This window comes from Paroedura picta, chromosome 5, assembly GCF_049243985.1.
Source record: "Paroedura picta isolate Pp20150507F chromosome 5, Ppicta_v3.0, whole genome shotgun sequence".
Taxonomy (NCBI): Eukaryota; Metazoa; Chordata; class Lepidosauria; order Squamata; family Gekkonidae; genus Paroedura; species Paroedura picta.
Genome location: NC_135373.1, coordinates 104,449,559 through 104,471,718, shown reverse-complemented (window position 1 = coordinate 104,471,718; position 22,160 = coordinate 104,449,559). Strand labels below are relative to the sequence as shown.

The window sequence follows — 22,160 nt, the reverse complement described above, 5'->3', positions numbered from 1 at the left end:
ACGGATCTCCTTGTGAAAATAAACAACTGGGCCAATTAAAATCAAAACTGTCTTAATACTTTTAAATTGTTTTCTTCTGTTTACAGGAGTGATTACAAAGTGCAACAGTATTTTGACATTAATGTTGTTCTGTTCTAATTTACTGCCATTGCATATCATCACTCCCTGACAACAGCAATGAGAATCTTTTTGGAAAAGGGCAATTTTCAATAATATGATGATTAATGTAGAGACTAAGAAATCTGAACTCAAAGCACAATGCCATTCAAAAAGAATTTTGGAATTCAAAGTACCCTGCAAATGGGTAGCTATTGTCCCTACTTATACATTCTTATGCCATTTGCCAGAACTTAATGCATGCTAAAACACTGCATTTATCTAAGTTTCAAAGATGAAATACTCAGCAATTTCTACCGCAATACTTAATCTATAAAAACAATATTGTCAATATGTTCATAAAATATCTTTATTCCATTCTAACTTGGTAAAAATTGTTGGATGCTTCTCATCACCATGATAATAATCCTTTTGGCAAGTTGTAAATACAAGTAACAAACCTTTTCCAATAGAGAAATCTGCACATTACAATGTATCTCTGGAAATACTATCTAACCACCCTTTTAAATGGGAAAGAACCCTCTACACTCTCATCTTTTACTGTATTTCCAGATACTTTTTGCCAATGTTCCCTGGAAAAATTAAAGGAATTATTTTATTTAATAAAAAGATTCAAGTCCAGGACGACTCCTGGACCAGATTGCCTGGCCCCAGAACCTTTAACAACATACTGTGATTGACAGGGTCCATTTTTACAACACTTATTTACTGTGACGAATTCCTGAAACATTTTTCGTTCCCATATATAAGAAGGGCTACTTCATTCTCTGGCCGATTATAGACCAATCAGTCTGTTATCTATACCAGGAAAGCTGTATGCAGCTCATTTGCAGCTGGAGTAACAATTTGTCAATACCAGGGCCAAAACAAATTAGTTTTAAAAAGGGGTTCATCTACATTACATCACACAGATGTGTTCTCGCTTCTTTCTGACAAATATTCATCACATTCCAAGAGGAAACTGTTAAACTGGTGTTATGGACCTTAGGGTAACCATTATAACATCTCATGCACAAGGTTTTCGATCAAATTAATCCAACTGGGAGTTCCTAAATAATTACTGTATCTAATTGTTTCTTTACACACTTCACCTTCAATGAGAATGAGATATCCTACAACTGGTTATCTTTCAAATCCAATCCTAGTTTTAAAAGCCATTCAACAGGGATGTATCTTGGCTCCTGATTTATTTAACTTATATTATATACTAAGCTAACTACAAATTAACTATTCTCGCATTCCTAATTTGGCTGTTCACTTTATGCTGCTTCTACTGTATGCTGATGGTGCAGCTTTTCTTTCTTGCTTGAGAGTAGGATTAAGACATCTCCAAGTTTTTGTTTTGTACTGTCATGACAATTTGCTCTCTATTAACTATGCTATACCTAAATTAATGTGTTTTCAGAAATGTTATCATGGGGGAAAAAGTAAATCCCCGGATCCTGAATGGTGAGTTTCAGGCAACTAGTGGAAATTTAATTAAGTTCATTATGAGATACTTTTACCACTCTGGAGGGCAATTCGTACCTTTTGCTCTGGAAGTCAAGAAAGCAAAAAAAATTCTGCTTTATGGAGCTCCAATTTCATTGCCTCTTCTTTATTCAAAAACTGGATCCCTACAGTCAAAATTTTTCCATGCTATTTTTCATGTGCCTAATAGTATTTCAACTTCCATCTTATATTTAGAAGCTGGTCTTGGTTCCATTTCCTTATTAGCATGGAAAGCCATATTGAAATTCACATTTTTAATACTAAAACAGTATTTTCTTCCTGGTTATTTTTAAATGGAATGAGCTTTACCCTTTCGGGTCTTCTTGGGAAAAGACAATAAATAAAAGAGCTTGCAGATTCCCTACCCAAGTTTTCCTTCAGATCTCCCTCTAGTTTATTATGAATAAGATACTATTTTAGAACAAAGAAGCAATCTTGTGTTATGTAAGGATGCCAAAAGGAAATTTGCAGTATCTTTGAGAACACTATCTTTTCCAAGATTACTCTGCATATGATGAGAAAAACTGGATTGTCCAGTTTCTTTCTTCCCTCCTTCCTGTGCTGCTGGTTGGTCTCTGCTCATTGCTCAGTTTCAGGCAGGAAGTGCCTTTTGAAATTGAAAGGAGAATATTCCTAAAGCTTCTTTCACTTCCAGGTAGACATTGTAAAAGGTTTTCCCACCTTCATCTCTTAGGCCCATTATGCACGGCCGCCGAAACGGCGATTTTGGGTCACATGGAAAATGCGGAGGGGGAAGACGCGACGCACACCGGTTATGCACGGGGCGGGGCGCGGCGGCGGCAAAACCCAGAGTAACCGATTATGCACGCGGCGATCCGGGCGCCGCTTCTGGTTGCGCCCCGGTCACCCGGAAGCTGCGCTTTCTTCCGCGTTTCACTGACTCGGCTTTTTCGGTGGCATGCACCGAAGCTGCAGCCAGTTGCAGTCGGCTCCGTGCGTTATCGGTGATTTTAGTCGCCGCCATTCCACCCCGAATGTGCGTTATTTCCCCCGTGCATAATGGGTCATATAAGCTCCAGTACTGCTTAAGCATTTAATTTTTATAAGCCCCCCTTAAGTCTTGTGAGGGATTAGTATAAGAACCATAGACAAGTCTTCCTTGTGGATCCCAAATTTTCTCCAGTCATCCCACCTGTGTCCTCCCAACATGTGCATCATACAGCCAGGGGTGGGTGAGCTGAGAAATGCTCCCAAGGGTTGTTGTCTGACCTTTCCCCCTTCCCCTCCCATCTCGTCAATTTCTTTTAAAAAAAAATTAAAGGAACTTGGTACAGGTTCAAAGCTCCTATTCCTATTGCATCTCTCATAGATGCCTCATCCTATTGACTGTAGTGACTATATTGTGTTCTTCACCTTGAGGCTCAGTGAAAAATAGGGACTATAAAGTCAATAAATAAATTATTAATGATAGAAGCCCACCAAGTTAGTATCAAGGGTGGACAGGAAGACATTTGGTTGAGGTCAGGGCATGTGAGATCAGATGGGCCCCTCTAGCCCAGATCATAATCAGCAACAGAAAGCTGCCACCCACTGATTGTCCCTTGAGGTGCAAAGAGAGAGTTGTCTGATTTGGGAGGGAGAAGGGTATGCCGCTGGGATACCATGATTTAACAGGGGGATTAATGGTTTGATGTATTTTTATGTGGGGTTTAATATTATGTAACTGCCGCAAGATAGATTGGATGATAGCGGCGGCCAATAAATCCAATAACAACAATAAAAATAATAACAATAATAAATTAGATTTGTGCATGATTGAAGTCATATACCCAATGCAGGCAAGGTGATTCTGGTTCAGTAATCTCCAAGTCTTGAACTCTGGTGTTGGAGAAGGCTTCTTTAGGTTCCATGCACAGCAAAAGTCACAAACAAGGAAATACTACTGCACCTAAAATCTGATATATCATTGATAGGCAAAGTCACAAAACTCCAGCTGAATGACTTTGGCCATATCATGCAATCCAACTCAGTGGAGAAAGCTATTATGCTAGGATTGATCAGTGGAAAAAGAAAACCGACAAAGGGTGCAGTGTGGGACTGGGGATTGTGGCAGCGGCTGTGCCATGGGATCATCAAGGGTTGGAATGACTGAATGGCTGACAACAACAACAAAAATCCAAGTGTAACAACTGTGATAAATTAGAGACACTGAGGTTAAGAATTAAACTGAAGATCAGGGTCATTTGAGGTATCTAGCATCACTTTCAAATTTTATCTGAAAGAGTTATTGCAGTTTGAGATCATATGGTGCTTAAAGCAGATCTGTTGAGTCACCTTTCCTTCTGGAAACCTGCCACTCAATCAATCAGAGAGATGGTGCTATCATAGATGACTAGTTCCTCTGAACAGCTTTTGACATTTATATGACTTTAGGTAACTTCTTATTCTCTAGGTTTATAAAAATGCAATTTACAGCAATGGAAGGCTTTGCCCTTTGTAATTAACAACTACATGCCTGACATGAAAATTAACATGAATGTTAAGAATACATGTCAAGTTGCTCAGGCTTTGAGCCCCAAACCACTTTACCCTGAAACAGTTTTGATGATTTTAATGATACTATACAAAGATAGAGGCACAGAGTTACAGTTTATCTTTAATGGCATACAGGCAAAGACATCTTGTGCTGGCGGTTATTATAGTTTCAAGGTTTTAAAGGGGATTTTATGGAGTTTTATGGGGTGTTATTATGTGATCCACCTCAAGTCCAAGGAGGAAGGTGAACTATAAATTAAATAAATACATAAAATATCTTTATGCTTTTTGGTGTATTGACAGATGGTCAATATCAGTCCAATCCTAAACTCAGTTCTTTGGAAAATTATCACATCATTTAATCATAGAAGATCCATATGTCTTTTCTCATCTAATCACAGGAAAAAGCTGAATTCTCTTACTTAAATTCCTGTTATCATGGGGTACAGGAAGAGATTTGTTATCCTTTATCCTTTAGACTAGTCCCATCCAGTCAAGAAGCATGGCTAGCTGGTTGCTCCCCCATAACTCCCCCAATTTCCCAGAGACCTTTTAAAATAACCCCACTAAGGTTCTGTTGAGGGCACATTACTAATTGATGTTTCAGAATATTTGAGTAGATTATGCTGATATCATGTGAAGTGGGGTTTCCTAGTTCTCTTCAAAGCCAAGAGAGAGCAAGAACCTACAGCAGACTGGATGGATCCCTTTCCTGATGTTGCAGCTCTGTGCTATTTCCTGTTCACCCAAGAATTGCTTACAGGTACTGATTGGCTGCTGGTAGTTTGTTGCCTTCTGTTCACTTATGGCTATATGAAGAACACTTTTCTTCCTTTGCTTTCATCAAATCATCTCTCAAGGACTCATCAGAGTCTGGCTTCGAAAGAAGGGTTAGAACTACAGCCAAGTCACAGCATCTATACCCCAAATAATTAGCCACAATGGCTCTAAAACTGAGTCAAATGACGATTAGAAAGAATTCTACCATGAAAGCACCCAACAACATGGTTTTCTTAAAGGACATCTTTATATACCTTACAAATAATGGAATCTGATAAGCATATGAGGATCAGGGAGAGGGAGATTAGGAAAGTGAGTTCTGACTTTGGAAGGGCAAAGGAAGCAGGACCAATTAGTTGAAATTAATTCTAATGAATTTTCAGCTAAACAGCTGGAAGAAACCATCTGACAGAAATGCTAGTTCTTTGAATTTAGACAGATTGTGAGTGGGTGAACAGAAAGGATTGTGTTGGTTCTTGGCTCTTGTGGTCCTTTCTTGCATGCCCAGGGAAATGCTGATCACCATTTTGGGGTCAGGAGGCAAATTTCTTCCAGGTCAGACTAGCCAAGGATTCTGGGTTTTCTTTAGGGAGGCAACTGTGGCTGGGTAGACATAGTTGTGAGTTTCCTGCATTCCCTTCTGCATTCCTTTCCAACTATATGATTCTATATAATTTAGTTGTATATATAACATTCAAGTCAATTATCAAAAACACAATATATTTCCAGAGCTAAACTGGCACCTTATTTCTCAGATGAAAGCAGAGGTGGTCTGGTGAATTCTGAGACTTATCCCCTGAAGGCACCAATCATTAACTATCTAACTAGATGGGAATGGATATCTCAGAAGATAATGAACGCCCTTTCTGCCTTCATGACAGAAAAGTCAATCATAAAACTGATGCTTAAAATAGCACACAAAATGCAAGAATGCTTATATGAAATAATTTTGAAAGCTGCTCCTAAATGAGACCATGTCTTGAGTTCATTCATCTAACTCCAGCAAAAATGACACGCTGTAGAGACAGCTTTGCACACAGGACAGCTATCCTTCCCTCTGTCTTTTGACAGAGGTCTTCAATTATGATCTACACTGATGAAATTCTACAAGAGTGAAGGAAGAAATAAAAAGGAGTGAAACCACTGAAATGAATCTGCAGAGTCAGATTATTAAATGTCCCACAGACAATGGTGCAAATAACAGCTGCCAGAACATTGGGAGGAAGGGGGGAAAGATGTGAGAGAAAGAGATGGAGACTTAAACTTCTCATTGTGCTTGATGAAGATTAACATCTTCTGTTTTATGAGTAGAAACTGTTTAATCTCTACTAGTAACTTTACTGAGGAGCACATACAAAAACCAGTGAGACAAAGGACAAAAGTAGCAGCAGTAAAACAGACCAGAAAGGGAGACTGCAAAACTCCAAGTTATTACAGCACCTTAAACAATGGAATACCCAGGATTCAACAAGGAAATAGGTTTCTTATCTCACTACGTATGCTAGCCTCATTCAACTCCTATATCCACATTCCTTACAATCCCCTCTTCTTTTTATTTTCTTTGGGACAATGAGACTTATGTGATGTAAGGAAGTATGCAATGCTATTTAGAATCTAACTCTCTGTTCTCAGGATGGGATAACAAACTCAACATGGCTTGTCACTTGTGGGGATGCCTCCATGCTTGGGGGAAGATGGATGGGGCTAGCAACAAGTCACTTTTAATTACTTCTTTTCACAACTGAGAAAGTGTCTGCCATTAATCACTAATCTTGAAATTTTTATTGCCCCAATGTTTTTGTGAACGACAAAGTACTGATTTGCTTTTCCAGCAAAGAATTATCACACTACATATTTCGGGCATTATGATGCTGTTTAATAATTTGATACTAATTTACTTTCTCATTATATTCTTATGATCCATGTTCCATTGTCTGAGGAAAACTCACACCTGGAATAATCTTTCACGGTCTTAAAGGTGCTATTGGACTCAAATTTTGTTGTGCTACTTCGGACCAACACGTCTACCTACTTGAAACATAAAAGAGATTATTCCACTTAATTACCCCTGGAAGGTAACTTGGACTGAGAGATCAATTGGTCCAAGGTCACCCAGTGAGCAACATGGGGAGCTGGGATTCAAGCAAAGTCTCCATACTGTCTCATATCAATCAGATAGACCAGCGTTAGTATTAGAATGCTTTAAGATTCATGGCTAATACAGCAATCCTATACATAATTACTCTAGTCTATACATTGACTTCAATAGATTTACACTGGAGTAATTCTGCATGAAGTTGCACTGAATATTAATTACAGCCTCTTCTCAGTGTACTATCTTTCATTCCTATGGGAGAACTCAGAATGATCTCAATAGGACAATTCTTTTGTGTGGTTAGTTCTATGTACCAACACCATACTAAACAGTTCTAGATGGATTACTGCATACTTCCAGAAGTCACAACCATTTACATCTGGGAGTGGTATGAAGACAAGCTCTACCAGCAAAGGTCAACATATGGTATGGCAAGGCTGAAAAAAAGGCTTGTCACATAGATTACACAAAATAGTTTCATGTCAGCTTAATATGGCTGTTTCATAGATTTCAGAAAGGAATTTGTACATTCAGGGAGAAGAGCACTCCTGTCTCCCTGTGAAATGTACATGAAATGACCTTATCCACACAGTAAATTCAAGCTAACTTGCAGATTTACTCACCTCTCTGCATATTGGCAACATTTCAAAGAACATTTATTAGAGCTGCTGGAAACCAATAATTATGTATGTAGAGACAGAAAATTGTACTCAGGCTCATATAAAATATTCTAGGATCTATAATCTTTCCATTGAGGCTGTTACCTTAAACGCCAGCTTTGAAGCAGATTGCTGGAAAGTGGTTATGAAATACTAGGAAGCTATTACAATTAATACTTGGGGAGAAAAATGTTGCCTGGCGTTCAACTCTCAAATTAGCAGGTCAAATCGATGCAAAGGTTCAGATGAATCAAGAATCAATAACTGTTTTTTAATCATATGAATTCACAAACAAGGAGTTCAATCTACAAAACATACACTGGTAGGTTTGTGTAGAGTGCAGTTAGCTTTTTGCTCACTATTTGAGAGGAGTGACAGCATTTTGGACCTCCCTTTTGGCAACTAAAATGCCTTTAACCTGGCTAGAAAGCTTTTCAGTGCTATATTGACAGGTCTGTCTTAATTCTCTTTTAATCCAAGAAAAAAAGTATCATGGTAGCTCAGGAGGTATGATGGTGGGTAGAAAAAATGGGAGAAATTATCAGGTACATAGGCAGAAGACTGACAATAATCGGTGTTATATGAGTAATTCATATTCTTTCAATATCTTAATGTATTTATTTTTGTCATAATGCAAAGGGTAAAGACCTCTAATTTTTAGTCCATAAAGAGTAACTGCAAAACATCATTCATTATACATGAGTTGATTTTTCCATTTGAAGCCTCACATACAAATGCCATTAAGAGATGAAATTAAAGCCTTATTTGCATAAATAGTTAGTTAAAGGACTTATTAATAAACAGCTGTCTAAAACTCTTCCATGTTACCCTCTCTGAAGAGCTGTTTTGAAATGGAAGGTGAATGATTGATAGCTCTGATTTTTTTTTAAAGTGGTAAATTAGTGACCTTAGCCAGGTGGCAAATTATAAATGTAAGAATCACAACTTTTCTATGTAGGGATGCCAGTTCTCAGGCAGGGCCTAGGGATCCCTTGGAATTACAGCTCATCTCCGGACTAAATAGATCTGTTTCCCTGGAAAAAATGGCTGCTTTGGAGGGTGGACTCCATAGTAGAGTTGTGTGCAGCAGCGTCCAAATCGGCCAGGAGCGGCTGATTCAGACGCTGCCACACACAACCCTACTCCATTGTATTAGCCTCCTTTGAGGTCCCTCCCCCAACCCCCAAATCCCACCCACTCCTGACTCCACCACGAAAGTCTCCAGATATTTCCCAACACAGAGCTGGAAACCCTATTTCTAATGTGGTGGTGGGGAGAATAAATAAGAATGTTTACTACATTGTCTCTCACCCAAATTTCCTCCTGGATACAGTGCTTTCAAATAGCCTGCTCTTGCTTGCAGGAGAGGACTATTCCATTAGTAATCTACCAGGTTTCTGCTTTTTTAAAAACTGCATTCAGCATACAGGTTACAGTATTAGTTCACAGCTGCCCTTTTCCTTAAGGATACACACAAGCACATTTATTATAATGCTACACAGTACGGAATTGTGATATCATACCGCAACATTCCTTGGTGTTTTTGAATCTCCAGAAACAATCTTTGTATTTTAGAAACCTAGACCACACAATAAACACCACAGCAATCACAGATGAAATTTAAATGTTGCTATTCTATCATTCCAGTTACAGCTAAAATAAGAATTGCCGTGGCACGTTAGACTAAAATGTTTATTATGGCATAAGCTTTTATGAGCCAGAGCCCAGCCTGAAAAGTTATTCTGTGAGTCCTTCATTCTTTTAAATGGAGTAGACTGGGCTAAGGTTACTGTGCATTAGGATTCTTCAACTGGAAGACCCCAGGACAAATCCAGATTTGAGAGGTGATGGCAGGCCATTGCATAAAAGATTAAAGGGTGGCTCACTAGTGCTCACTCTGTTCTCAAAGGGACTCTCCAGGCACACTAGTTGATAAGGTCAATGTAGTTTGAACAATATATTGGCATGTACAAAGGAAAAGGATATCAGCACAAGTAGATTGGCTCAACATCATTACTGGCTCAGTTATCTCAGGTCTGCCGCAGTCTTTGGATTGCAGTGTGAAAGGAAGGAAAATATTCTTTTGGACTCGTCAGCACACTTTTTCTCAAATTAAAATAAGAATATCTGGGCAGGAAGATCTGGCTGAACCCAGAATCCAGCAGCTTGTGTACTGTGACAGACAGTAAATGTTTAATGCTTTAACCCTGTCTGAGAGCCTTGACTGACAGGGAAGTTAAGAACTAATAGCAGACTGGGAAAGAAGACTAAGGGAGTGAGAGGAAATAGCTCCTAGGAAAGCCTCATGATCCCTATCCAGACTGAGGGAAATAGCTCCAAGGAAAGAGGAGTGATCCCTAGCAAATACTTAAGAAGGGGAACTGGAACTTGTGCAAATGTTCCTGTTCCCCTCCATGGACTGGATCCTGACACCCTATAACTTTTATTTCTCCCCGCTAAAATGGGGCCTGCCCAGAATTCTTTCTCTACCACCAAAACTGGAGGCTTAGAGCTGCACAGCTTCCTACCTCCGTGTCTTCTTCCCACTCAACAGGCATTGGGGGTCAAGAGCTATGCAGCTCCTAGTCTTCAAGGTTTCTCTCATCCCATGCGGCTCCTGACATCCAAGGCTCCCTCCCCCAACATACACAGGGACACTGGTATCAGTGGATGACAGACGCACTCCTTCTAACCTCCAAGGCTTCCCTGCCCCCAGTCATTCCTGGCAGCTTTCCGCCATCATCAAGCTCACTAAGGCTTCCTTCCACCACATGTCATTGTCATTGCTGAAGCAAGACAGAGGAAGAGACCAATGTACTTTTTAAATGTTTTCAAGTATTTCTGCAAACCTGGGAATCCCCACATTTGCATGAAAATCTGTTTTATGTGAGTCTGCCCATAATCTATGGTTCTAGTCTGTAGATTTAGGTATCTGCAGATTGAGTCACACTTTATTAGAATATATAAGGGAAACATGCAGAGCACAATTCTTTTGCTGGTGAAATTAGTTCTGTGTGAAATGAGAAAATAAACCTTCTTAACCCATAGGATGAGGGTCCGGGATTTAAGGGTCACAGCTCTCATTCAAATAAAAGGGCTTTCCACTGGAGAATGAGGAGGACTGGTAAGCAACTGGGTTTTCCTTAGTGTGTAGTTCCATTTCCCCTTCAAGCTTCATTTTGCCTTGGGAGGTGTGAGGAAAGAGGTATTATATTCAACTCACTTTCTGAGGCAGCCATTTGAAGTTTGGCTCCACCTCCTGTGGCAGCCATTTTGGTGTAGTACTTCACTTCCTACTGGGTTTGAACACTCTGTTCTAAGAAATCTTCAAGGGCCTCACACTCATGGCCTTCCGAGATTCCTGTGAAAATCTTTTATTCCAGAGACCATTTGGAAAGGGTTAAATTTTCTCTCTGATTGTTGGCTGCTGTTTTACTGCTGATTTTGCCATTTCTCCTTTCTTGTTTCTATCATGCTTACTTTAAATTTTTTTATTGGCTTTTAAAATAATTTTACAAACTACTTTGAGAGCTGCATTGCAAGAATGGGGGGAACAAATGCCTGCTTATTTTATAAATCTCACAATTCATTTCCTTCTCACACCCCAACTCACATATTCATAATATGCAACACTCAATCTTTTGAATATTTAGTACAGGCAAACCTGGGCAAGATACCCTGCTGCCTATGTGCTATTTGATTACTGTCTTGATACTCTTTGATTGTGTGTTGCTCTATCAGTCACTCCAAGGAAAGAAATCCAGCCTCCTGTTGAGTGATGCTTATGTTTCAGATCGGTAAATATCTTGAAGCAACTGAGAGATAGGATTATCCGCAGGTAGACTTCAAGATATTTGGAACAGGAGGTAGGGAATAAGTAGATAAAATACCACTATTTTTTTCCTGCAAGAGAGGGGTTTCAAATTAGAGAGACGGTGGCAGAGATCAAACCTCATCAGCATGTAAATGCCATCATCATTTCAAGTAACCAATTCCCATCACTTCCCTTGGGTACTTCTATAAATGTTTCTTTCTAGGAAATACTTATGCAGTGACTGCATGTTACATCAGAATTCTAATTAATTGCACACTCATCTGCATAAGTGCTTGCCTACATCCGTGAGGATTACTTTGAGGCAGAATGCAACATGCAAGTCCTAGTTAGAAAACATGAAAAGAAGAATATAAAAAGACAAGTGGGCAACCTCCAAGGACCTGTGGGTGGCATCTCATTTTCCCCTTCCTCAATACATCCTATTTCCCCTTCTTGATAGTCCCATAACCCATCTACATTTATATGCCCCTCCCTTCCTTCAGCTTTCCTTCCTTCCCTCTCCCTGGCAGGCTCTCTCCAGGAAAACTATGGCTTAGTCATGCAGAGCTAGCTGTGCTGTGCCCTTCTACAGTGGGGAGGCACCAGCAAGGACTGCATCCCCTCCCCACATTATTTATTCTTGTCATCAATCCTACCTCCTCACCTTTCTTGCTTTGTTCATATCCATCCATCAATCTACTTTTTATCCACCCCCTTATGATTTAGTTGCTTCACTTGCCTTTCTCCACAATGTGGACCCAATGCAGCTTCCATAATTCTACTCTCCTCCATTTTATCCCTGCAGCAACCACGTGAGGTAAGATGAGAGGGTGCAACAGGCCATGGGAGATTCCATAGCAAAATGGGGATTCAAAGCAAGCACCAACAAAGCCTGGAAAGCTGGCCAAATTTCTGTGATTGCCTAGCAACAGCCACTGCTTTCTTACTGGGTTTGTTTTGAAAGGATTTAAGCCCTGCAATGTAGTTTTTTTTTATGTTTTCAAATTTCTCTGCAAGTCTTGGGAAGCCCCCCAAGTTCTTTCCGGTTTGCATCTGTTTTAGGTCTGTTATTCTCCGGATCCATTGATTTAAGTATTTGCTGATTAGGTCACACTGAACTATCAAAATATAAGATGTTATGATAAGGACGATGGTGATGGTGACGACACTGACCTTGTTATAGGGATGGCCACTTTCTTTGTTTGCAGGGCCACTGGTCTTCATAGGACAAAACATGTGTGTTGCAATCTCAATTGAGTGGGCAGGAGAATCCATAATGAATTTCGCCTTCATAAAATACATCTTTTACACACAGCACTAGCTATAGGTAGGTACATTTACCTACTACGTTTGTTTAGTTATGTTTTGTGTACAAAACCAAAGAGAGTCGTGACATTAGTATATGGTATAGATACTTCTTACTACCTGAAGGGCGGGGGAGGGGGGGAGGACAACTTTTTGTACTAAAACAGGTCAACTTTTGTACTGGATTAAAATTCAACAGGACTGCAAGAAGTGCTAAGCAAACTGTTCTCTCGTATGGATTCAGCCTCCTGAAAAAAATTCTTTATATATATATATATATATATATATATATATATATATATTTCCTCTCCAGAGAATATGACACAGTTTCAACTACAAAACTGATTTGGGACATAAAATTCATGCTCTAAATAATATATGGTAGTCAAACCACCACTTTCACATAACACTCAGCCAAAACAAAACACCTTCAATGTTATTAGATGCAATACCTGAATAAGAAGTAGGTGCAGACATTTTGCTAGAATATATCAGCTCCAAGCTTCCTAGCACAAGAGAAAACACCACCAAGCTATTTTTGAAAACATTTTTCCTGTAGTCTTTCTTAGCCATGAGACTGTTTGAAACAAAGAATCAGAGACAGTTGTGCAAAATGTGATTCAAAAATCACACTTTCTATTTGTGATAATCAGTCTGTTCATAAATCAATTTGTGCTTTCAGCCCTCATAACAAGTACATCCACAGAAATTAACTAAGATAAGATTAACTAAGATAAGAAATATAAATATTGAAAATGTTACCGTGGAATGACAGAATAGTAGCATTTATCTCCCTTTTACAGGAAGACAACACATGACAGATTTATCCCATCTGTCCAAAGCCTGCTAAATCTTAAGGAGCTCTGATGCAACTCCCAAAAACTCTGCATCTCCCAAATGGCACCAAGTACAGACATTACTTTCCTTTTACCTTCAAAGCTCCCAGCAAACAGGTAAATCCAAGTTATAGCAGGAACAAAAAGAAGAGTCAGAGAGGCAGCCAGGAATTTCCGTCGCCCTCTGCAGATTCCCAGCATTCTCTCAGAAGTCGAGATTCCCAATCTGGTTCTGTTCCTATGTTGGAAACATGAAGTCCAGTGTCTCCCACATATTATTCCCTGGAAAAAAGGGAAAAAAAGTATGACCTACACAGCTTACTACCTTGACACCCATATCAATGAATTGAATCTTCCCAAGCCTTTGCAAAACAATGGTAAAAATAGACCACATGCATTGAAAGAAAGTACCCATTTCAGCATTCTGGAAAATGTCAAAAACAATAAATGTGTGCCTTAGAAGAGTCATGAAAGAGCATAAACCAATACATCAACACATGACATATATATTTTATAAAAAGCAGCAATTTCATTCTGCCCTTTGAAAAGGGGGAGGGGGAACCTTCACTCTCCTTGATGTTTCTGCACAGGTGGTACTCCTAGGTAGATAAAACAGGGCCACCTGTTCTACTGCCTCTGTTTCCAAACAACAGGAGGCATTCCAGTGGAAGACTGAAAATGGTAGTGCCAGAAGCTGTATATAGCTATAGTGGAGCAGCAATAAATACTTGGTTATATCACCTAACATGTTTTAAATGTACACCGAAATACTAATATGTAAATGTGGCCGACATAAATTAACAAACACATACATCATGTTAGTACATGCACAAAGGATCCTGCAGCTCTTTGCTAATTATATATGCAGTGATAAACCCACATTTGTTGCTGGGGGAAGAGAAGGGGAAAACTTAGCAACACAGCAAGACCCTGTATGCTGCCCTTCCTTTAAAAAAATCTTGAGTGATGAAATTGACAGAGGATGGAAAGGGATTTCCAGATTAGTCTATTTCACCCTTCAGAAAAGGGCAGGGGTTTCATTTTGTTTTAAATTTAAAAACTTGTTCTTGAATTCACCATGAAAGAAAGCACATACTATTTAAAGAAAAATATCTTTTTTTAAAAAAAAAGGCCCACAAAATCTAGGAGGAGAAAAACTGGGTTTACTGTGGGTTAAAGCTCGTCAAGGGACAGATGTAACTGCTTGGTCAAGATTAAAAAGCAGGACAAAAGAGAAAACTCCTAGCAAAATTGTTAAAGTTTGACATAGGTCTTCCATACACCTGGGGGAAGTGCAGAGGTAGGGGAGAAATTGAGGGGGAAAATCAGCCCCATGTACTTACCAGAAGTTGCTACAGGAATTAAAAAGAGTAGTCCTAGAAATGGCTGAAACTCTATGGTTTTATCTATTATTATTATTATTATTATTATTATTTAATTTCTAGACCGCCCTTCTCCCAATAGGTCTCAGGGCGGTTTACAACATAAATAGTTAAAACACAATAAAATCCCCATAAAAACCCCAATTAAAAGTTACATATAACATATCACATAACATATAGCGGCGGTGGTCACAATTCTGATCTTAGTTCAGCCTGGTGGAGAGAATAATGTTCAGAAGAGGGTGGCACCAATACAATAGATCTAACCATGATCTCGGTGTTAGAGATCTCAATATTGGAGGGGATCCTCTGATGGATTAGTGGGAGAGCTGCCCTGGCCTCAACCATATGCCTGGCGGAAGAGCTCCGTCTTACAGGCCCTGCGGAAAGCTGGTAGATCCTGCAGGGCCCTTAGCTCTTCTGGGAGCTCGTTCCACCAGGTTGGAGCCAGGACTGAAAAGAGCTAGAGCTAGCCTTGACACTTTCCACTTAAATTTCAGGAAGTACATGAGACTGGTTGTTTTTATCTTTTTAATTCTTTTGCAAGCTGTGTCCCCCAGTTGTCCACCATTGGCACTGCCTGGCAACACTATTCTGGCATCTTATTTCCATATCTGTTCAATTTAAATGCAGATGAAATCATAAGGAAAACTGCATTAAATTTAGGTGGAGCTAGAATGAAAATGGGTGGGATGAAAATTAACAGCTTGAGCTATGCAGATAACATCACGTTACTGACAGACAACAGTAAAAATCTGAAATTACTATTGATGAAAGTTAAAACAAGAGATCCTAAAGCAGGAACACAGCTGAAGACAAAAGTTGGGGTGTGCATTCAGATTCTCCTGAGCCACAAATATACTCAAAAAATACATTATTGGTATTTGGGGTTATATTTTAGCTTCTCAAATGTATCCAGGACCATCACCCCCCCCAAAAAAAACCGCACAAAATCCCATATATGAGAATTTCAGGTAAATCTGAAAGCTGCTCCCACCTCTCAGATGCTTGTTAGGCAGCTTATGCAGTCTCTTTATACTTTAAAGTGACTGTAGAAGTCAGCCTGAGGATCAGCTAAGGTGAAAGGGAACTGAGAGCTCCCCACTACCTCAGCTGTGTTTAAACTTGGCTACAAGAGAAGCCAGGCCAAGAACTGCTGGGTTGGTGGGGCAACTCTGCACTTCTGCTGCCTGGTTTAAACAGCGTGGCAGGAGAGGGCAGCCCAGCTGGGATCACTGTGCCTGCAGGGAGCCAATAGCTCCCTGCCGTAATAGCTCTGTGCTGTCTTCTCCCATGGCGTGTTTTAAACCACACTGTAGGATAAGCCAAGCCGATTCCAAGAGTGGGCTGTTTGTTTGGCATTTTTCAGTTTTGATCTATTGGGTCTACTGCTCTACTTATACCACTGACTTTAGACCCCCTGCTTTCTGCTCTATTCATGAACTGACACAAACCACAAACAGGGCAAAAATTCTTGACAAATTTTACTTTGTGGTTTTGTTTGTGCCCATCCCTAATAGTAACCTCAAATGCCACGAGGAAGAATTACCTATCATCCAGCTGCACATGTTTTTCACTATGACAGCCCCCTAAAAAAAAAATATTATTATCTAAATGTTGGATCCAGTGATCAATCAGTAGAATGCTCTGGTGATTCTGGGCATTTCCTGGTTTCCTTCCCCAAAACAGTCTCTTCTGACTCTGGTAAGCTTAATTTACAGGGTCACCAGACGCATATAGCATAAAAACAGAACTGTACTATTGGAAGTGAAAGAAAAGCTATTTCATCTGCTCTTTACAGCAGCCTGTCAACCCACACAGCTATTAATTCACGAGGGTACTGCCATCCTGGGAATCAACGTTCCTGAGGTCAGAAAGGCCTGCTGGGGAAAAGGGGAAAGCAGGAATGATCTATGATCCTTTGTATGAGGGAGTTTCTGGATCCAACCCTATTTGGGCAAGTTTCTGGAAATGTACCAAATTGGTCTCTAAAACTGTATGAATGAGTGTTGTTGAACAGAAGAGTGAAACCCACCAGGTAAAAAAATCTCTAAGAAAAAGACTACTATACTTCAACAAACATGATTGCAAGTGATACTATTGCTTCAGAAAAAAACTGGAAGCTAATTATCCTCTAATAAAAGGCTTATTGTGATAATTCAACTTGAAAAATGTTTTATTCATCATGAGCACAAAATATCAGAAAACTAACACCCTCTTAATCATTACCAAACCTGACCTGGATAGGCTAGGCTAGTCTGATCTCACAGATCTCAGAAGCTAAACAGGGTCAACTTTGGCTACTATTTGGATAGAAGACTGCCATGGAATACTGTGGTCATGATGCAGAGACAGACACCTAGAAAACAGCATTTTCCACCACAAATTCTACAAATGCCTTAACAAGCTTAATAATATTTTGGTACTAATGTCAACACTGAGTAAAGCTATGAATACTGATCCTTCAGTTTTAACATGGAAGAATTAATGGAATGACTTGGCACAGTTAAGAGCGTAAGACGCTTTAATAATCCCTAACCTTACAAGGGTGCAGGCTAGCAGATCATTTCAGCCCTGGTTAGTATTTGGATGGTAGACCACCAGACAGAGACAGGCCATATCCAACAAGCAAGAAATCAGTAAGAAAGAGGTATTATGTCACTGAAGCTGTTCTTTGAAATTGTGTGAGACACTGAGTGATAGAATACCTGTCCCCCTCATTTCCCTTCTTGGATGACATGAGAAAATGTTTTACGGTAACGACTAAGAGGAGGTTTAAGTTCGTGGGATACAGGTTCGTGTTTAAAAGCAAGCAACAGCAGAAGGATTTAATTCAGTGTTATCATAGAATCATAGAATCATAGAGCTGGAAGGGGCCATACAGGCCCTCTAGTCCTACCCCCTGCTCAACACAGGATCAGCCCTAAGCATCCTAAAGCATCCAAGAAAAGTGTGTATCCAACCTTTGCTTGAAGACTGCCAGTGAGGGGGAGTTCACTACCTCCTTAGGCAGCCTATTCCACTGCTGAACTACTCTGACTGTGAAAAAGCATCATCATCATCATCATCATCATCATTATTATTAATTTTGTTACCCACCACTCCCAAGCAGGCTGGTAGTGGGTTACAGATGACCCAAGTATAATTTTAAAATGACTTATTCAGCAGTCTACCACAACTTGATCCACAAAGCAAAAAGTGGCACATTAGGATTTATTAAAAACAAGTAACTCAGTAATAAAAAACCCAGTATTCCATAGATTCTGAAAGTGATCAAGATTTAGCTGTATTATAGAAATTTGCTCGCATGAACCTGCTTCACACCAAGTCAAGCCATTCACCTATCAAGATTGCAGCTGCACACTGTGGCCCATAGTGGCACTCAGGCAGAGGGGGTCTTTCATGAGATAATTTTATCTGGAAATGTTGGGGGCTGATACTTTTTGCAGGCCGAGTAGATGTTCTCCCTACTAAGCCACAGGTCCTTTTACTCACTGAACCCAACTGGAATTGCCTTGTGAAGATATTCCCATAAATAATTCTGAAAAGGCTGTGAAATGATTGCACAGTCTAGAATCACAGAAACCTAGGTTAACTGGCAGGTGATAATCAGCAAAACAATTCTGAACTGAGGTTAACTGGAGAAGGATAATTTATAAAAATGTTTTCGTTTTTATGCCCAGCAATGGTCAGTAATGCCAGATTAATTTTTTCCTCTAGAATGGAAAATTTTCTGGACATGCAGCATTTTTTGTTCGTAGACAATTTCCAACCCAACATCTGTAAGTACATCCTATTTATAATTGCTAGGGCAGATATGCTACAAATTAATCATGTTAGATGGGCAAAATGTGGGATAAAAAGCACAGACAAATCCTAGTGTGTATACATAGTATATGCCTTCTTTTACCAAAGTTATTTAAATATTTGAATTATTTATTTAAACCTTCAGATTTTTTTCTGATTTAAGTCTTCCCAGAATACTCATCCCTTGTAATGATTGTGCAGCTTCAATGTTAACTGCTTCTGGTTTTGTACATGCATATATTAAGCTACTTGCAATTTAAGAATAAGATTATAAAAGAAGGTATTAAATATATATATTTACGCAAATAACAACTGAAGTGAGAAAATAGATTTTCCAAAGGTTGCCCATGTTTCAGCATGTAATGGCTGAACTAGAAACAGAAGTTGGTTCCCACCGGAGCTCTTTCAACAGCCTAACCAATGAGTCCATACTGGTTCCCATAATTTTATTAAGTTAACCCCTAGAGACGATGTAAATGAGAATACAGTAAATAATGTAAGCTAATTGGTGGCACAAATTTAGGAGACTGCTAAATGCTACAATCTACTAACATTCCGAGCCAGGTGTCCAACATTTCTTTGAATCTCATTTAGTCATCAAGTTTATGGTTCACTACCAGGCCATTTCCCACTCTGGAAGGGATTGTGCATTATTATACACCTGGGAAACAGTTTTTTAAAAAAAATATTACCAGACAGATATGCACTAGGAACAAGATCCCCAACTCTGACATTAAGAAAGCACTTAGGATGCAGGTGCACTAAAGCCACAGGAGTGCTTTATTCTTAAAACACATGGTGACTTTATATCACCTGCCTGATAGTGATAGAGAAAATCTATTTGATCAGCTAATAAACAACAGCCTGCTATTATCAAGAGGAACAGAAGTAAGAAATGAGGGCCTGTAAAGATCATGGGTTACAGGGGTAGTCAAACTGTGGCCCTCCAGATGTCCATGGACTACAATTCCCATGAGCCCCTGCCAGCGTTTGCTGGCAGGGGCTCATGGGGATTGTAGTCCATAGACGTTTGGAGGGCCGCAGTTTGACTAGCCCTGAAAACCTTGTTTCCCCTTGTGCTGCTGCCCCTGCCATCCAGCTCTTAACCCTGCCCGTACACACGCCCACACACACACACACACACACACACACACTTGCTGTTGTTGCTTCCTCCTCCTTGCCATGCTCACAACCTTTGAGGCCCCTACGCTGAGTGTCAAAGTGACAACCTAGACAACAATTAGGGTTGCCACACAACCAGAGTTGTCAAATTTCAGGAGGAACTGAAGCTCTCCCATAATTACAACTGACCTCCAGACTACAAAGTTTGCTAATTTATTATTTGTTTGTTTAAAACCTGTATTCTACTTCTTCTGGAGAAAAGGGCTGCTTCAGAAGGTGGATTCCATGGCATTTTACCCTCACCCCCTTAAACACCACTCTCCCAGTCTCTACTCTCAAATGTCCACGTATTTCTGAACCTGGAGTTGGCAGCCCTATATGCAACCCAAAATAGCACCCAAACCTGAGGAAGTCTACTCCCCCTACCATAGATACATCTCTATATACCAACACTGCTATTATTTTGTCAGTGGGAGTTATTCGTTTTTTTTTTAATTCAAGGAAGCATTCAAAAGCCTCTGAACATTTTTGTAAATGGCTTACCTTGAACATTCTTGAAATGGTTTTAAAATTTAATGACAGAAACATGTACTCTTAAAAGTTAGATGCGGAAAATCTACATTGTTTCCATTTTGTTCTAAAAACTTGGGATCTACAAAGAAAACTTTGAATCTGATAAATGCACAAGACATGTAAATGGAAAATTAATCTCCTGCCACTCTTCTTAAATGGCCTACAACAGACCCTCTGTAAAATAGGATCATTACTTTAAATGGCTTTCCTCATTTTTGAATCATAGCAGCAATTACATTTATTTTGAACTGCTATTTTCATAACATTTCTTAGGGGAAAAAAGCTGAATAGCCAACTCCGCTTGGAGCAAAGAATAGAAGGGGGGAACAAAAAACCCAAATCATAACAGAGGAAACTAACTGAAGCTGCAGCTCTCGGGAGAACAGAGATTATTCAGAAGGAAGACTGCTGGTGTCTCTTCCACACTTCTCTAGGAAAAGATAAGACTGCCCAATGGAATTCTTTCCAAATTCGCATGTATTATTTTATGAACCATTCTTACTATTTACAATCTATCCTACAAGCTTCATCTATACCAACAAATCTGGACTCAGGATCCAGCATTAAAAAATTGGTTTAGGTGCAAGTATAGGACTTTTTTATTGTTGTTGTTGTGATGATAATAATGATAATGATAATGATGATGATGATTTATTACCCACCACTCTCAACAGACCTGGCTCATGGCAGGTTGCAAAGTAAAACAATACAATCCCTTAAAACCCCTATGACCCCCTAAAACCAATAGTTAAAATCAGAAAACGGTGGCAACCAACCCACCACTTACCCCCACTGGGAGCCAGGGGAACAGCTGACCACCACAAATGGCGCGTGGTGGAGTACTCCTCCTTTGGGGGAGGGGGGGCAGGCCCTGCGGAAAGCTGAATAGCTAACAAAACTGGAAGCTGGATAACAGCAATAGCACACTAGCAGTGCACAAAAAGCAGGGCAGGGTGCATGGAGGACCACAGTATTCACACTTGTCTAATAGCCTTCCGACCACGGATAAGCAACCTATGTTCATAAAACTCTGTATACATGATACTTTGGAAAAAGAATTGGAATTATGGATTGTTTTTCTTTGAAAGTTGCTTTAGCCATACTAGCACTGCGAGTAACTGGGCGAGTAATAATATAATAAATATATTATTTGGGATATAGCTCATCACAACAGTCTCAAATGTATGTGTGCCCCCTTTTGTGCTCCCACATCATATAGTACAAATAATATCCGACCCAGCAGCAAAAGAGTTGTTTTTTTATACTCCACTTTTCACTACCCAAAGGAGCCTCAAAGAGGCTTACACTCACCTTCCCTTCCTCTCCCCACAACAGGCTGAGAGAGCTCTGAGAGAAATTGCTCTGTGAGAACAGCTCTAACAGGACTGGGACTGACACAAGGTCACCCAGGCTGTATTGCATTACGTCCCTGATGCTACAAATGGACACATACCCCATTATTTCTTGGAATGGGTCAGAAGAGAGTCACAAACATACTACACTCAAACAGACATGCAATAGGCTCAATCAAATATTCCTTTCTCCTTTTGTTGAGTGGGTTACAGACGGCTGCATAACAGCCAGAAATTTCAAAGAGATTTTGTCTAGTAAGTAAAGTATAAACATATACATTTTCCTTTTACTAACAGATACAAATATTAATAATAATAGATAAGTTAATTC

General features: G+C 39.7%; 1 protein-coding gene across 1 annotated transcript in view; it reads right to left on the bottom strand.

The window, feature by feature from the left end:
* The window catches only part of LARGE1 (LARGE xylosyl- and glucuronyltransferase 1), a 351,225-nt gene that overhangs the window by 257,095 nt on the left and 71,970 nt on the right, over positions 1 to 22,160 (bottom strand). Inside the window, exon 2 of the mRNA XM_077339666.1 lies at positions 13,689 to 13,875. Coding sequence (XP_077195781.1) covers positions 13,689 to 13,794 — 106 coding nt within the window. The 5' untranslated portion in view covers positions 13,795 to 13,875. The remainder of the gene's footprint in view (positions 1 to 13,688; positions 13,876 to 22,160) is intronic.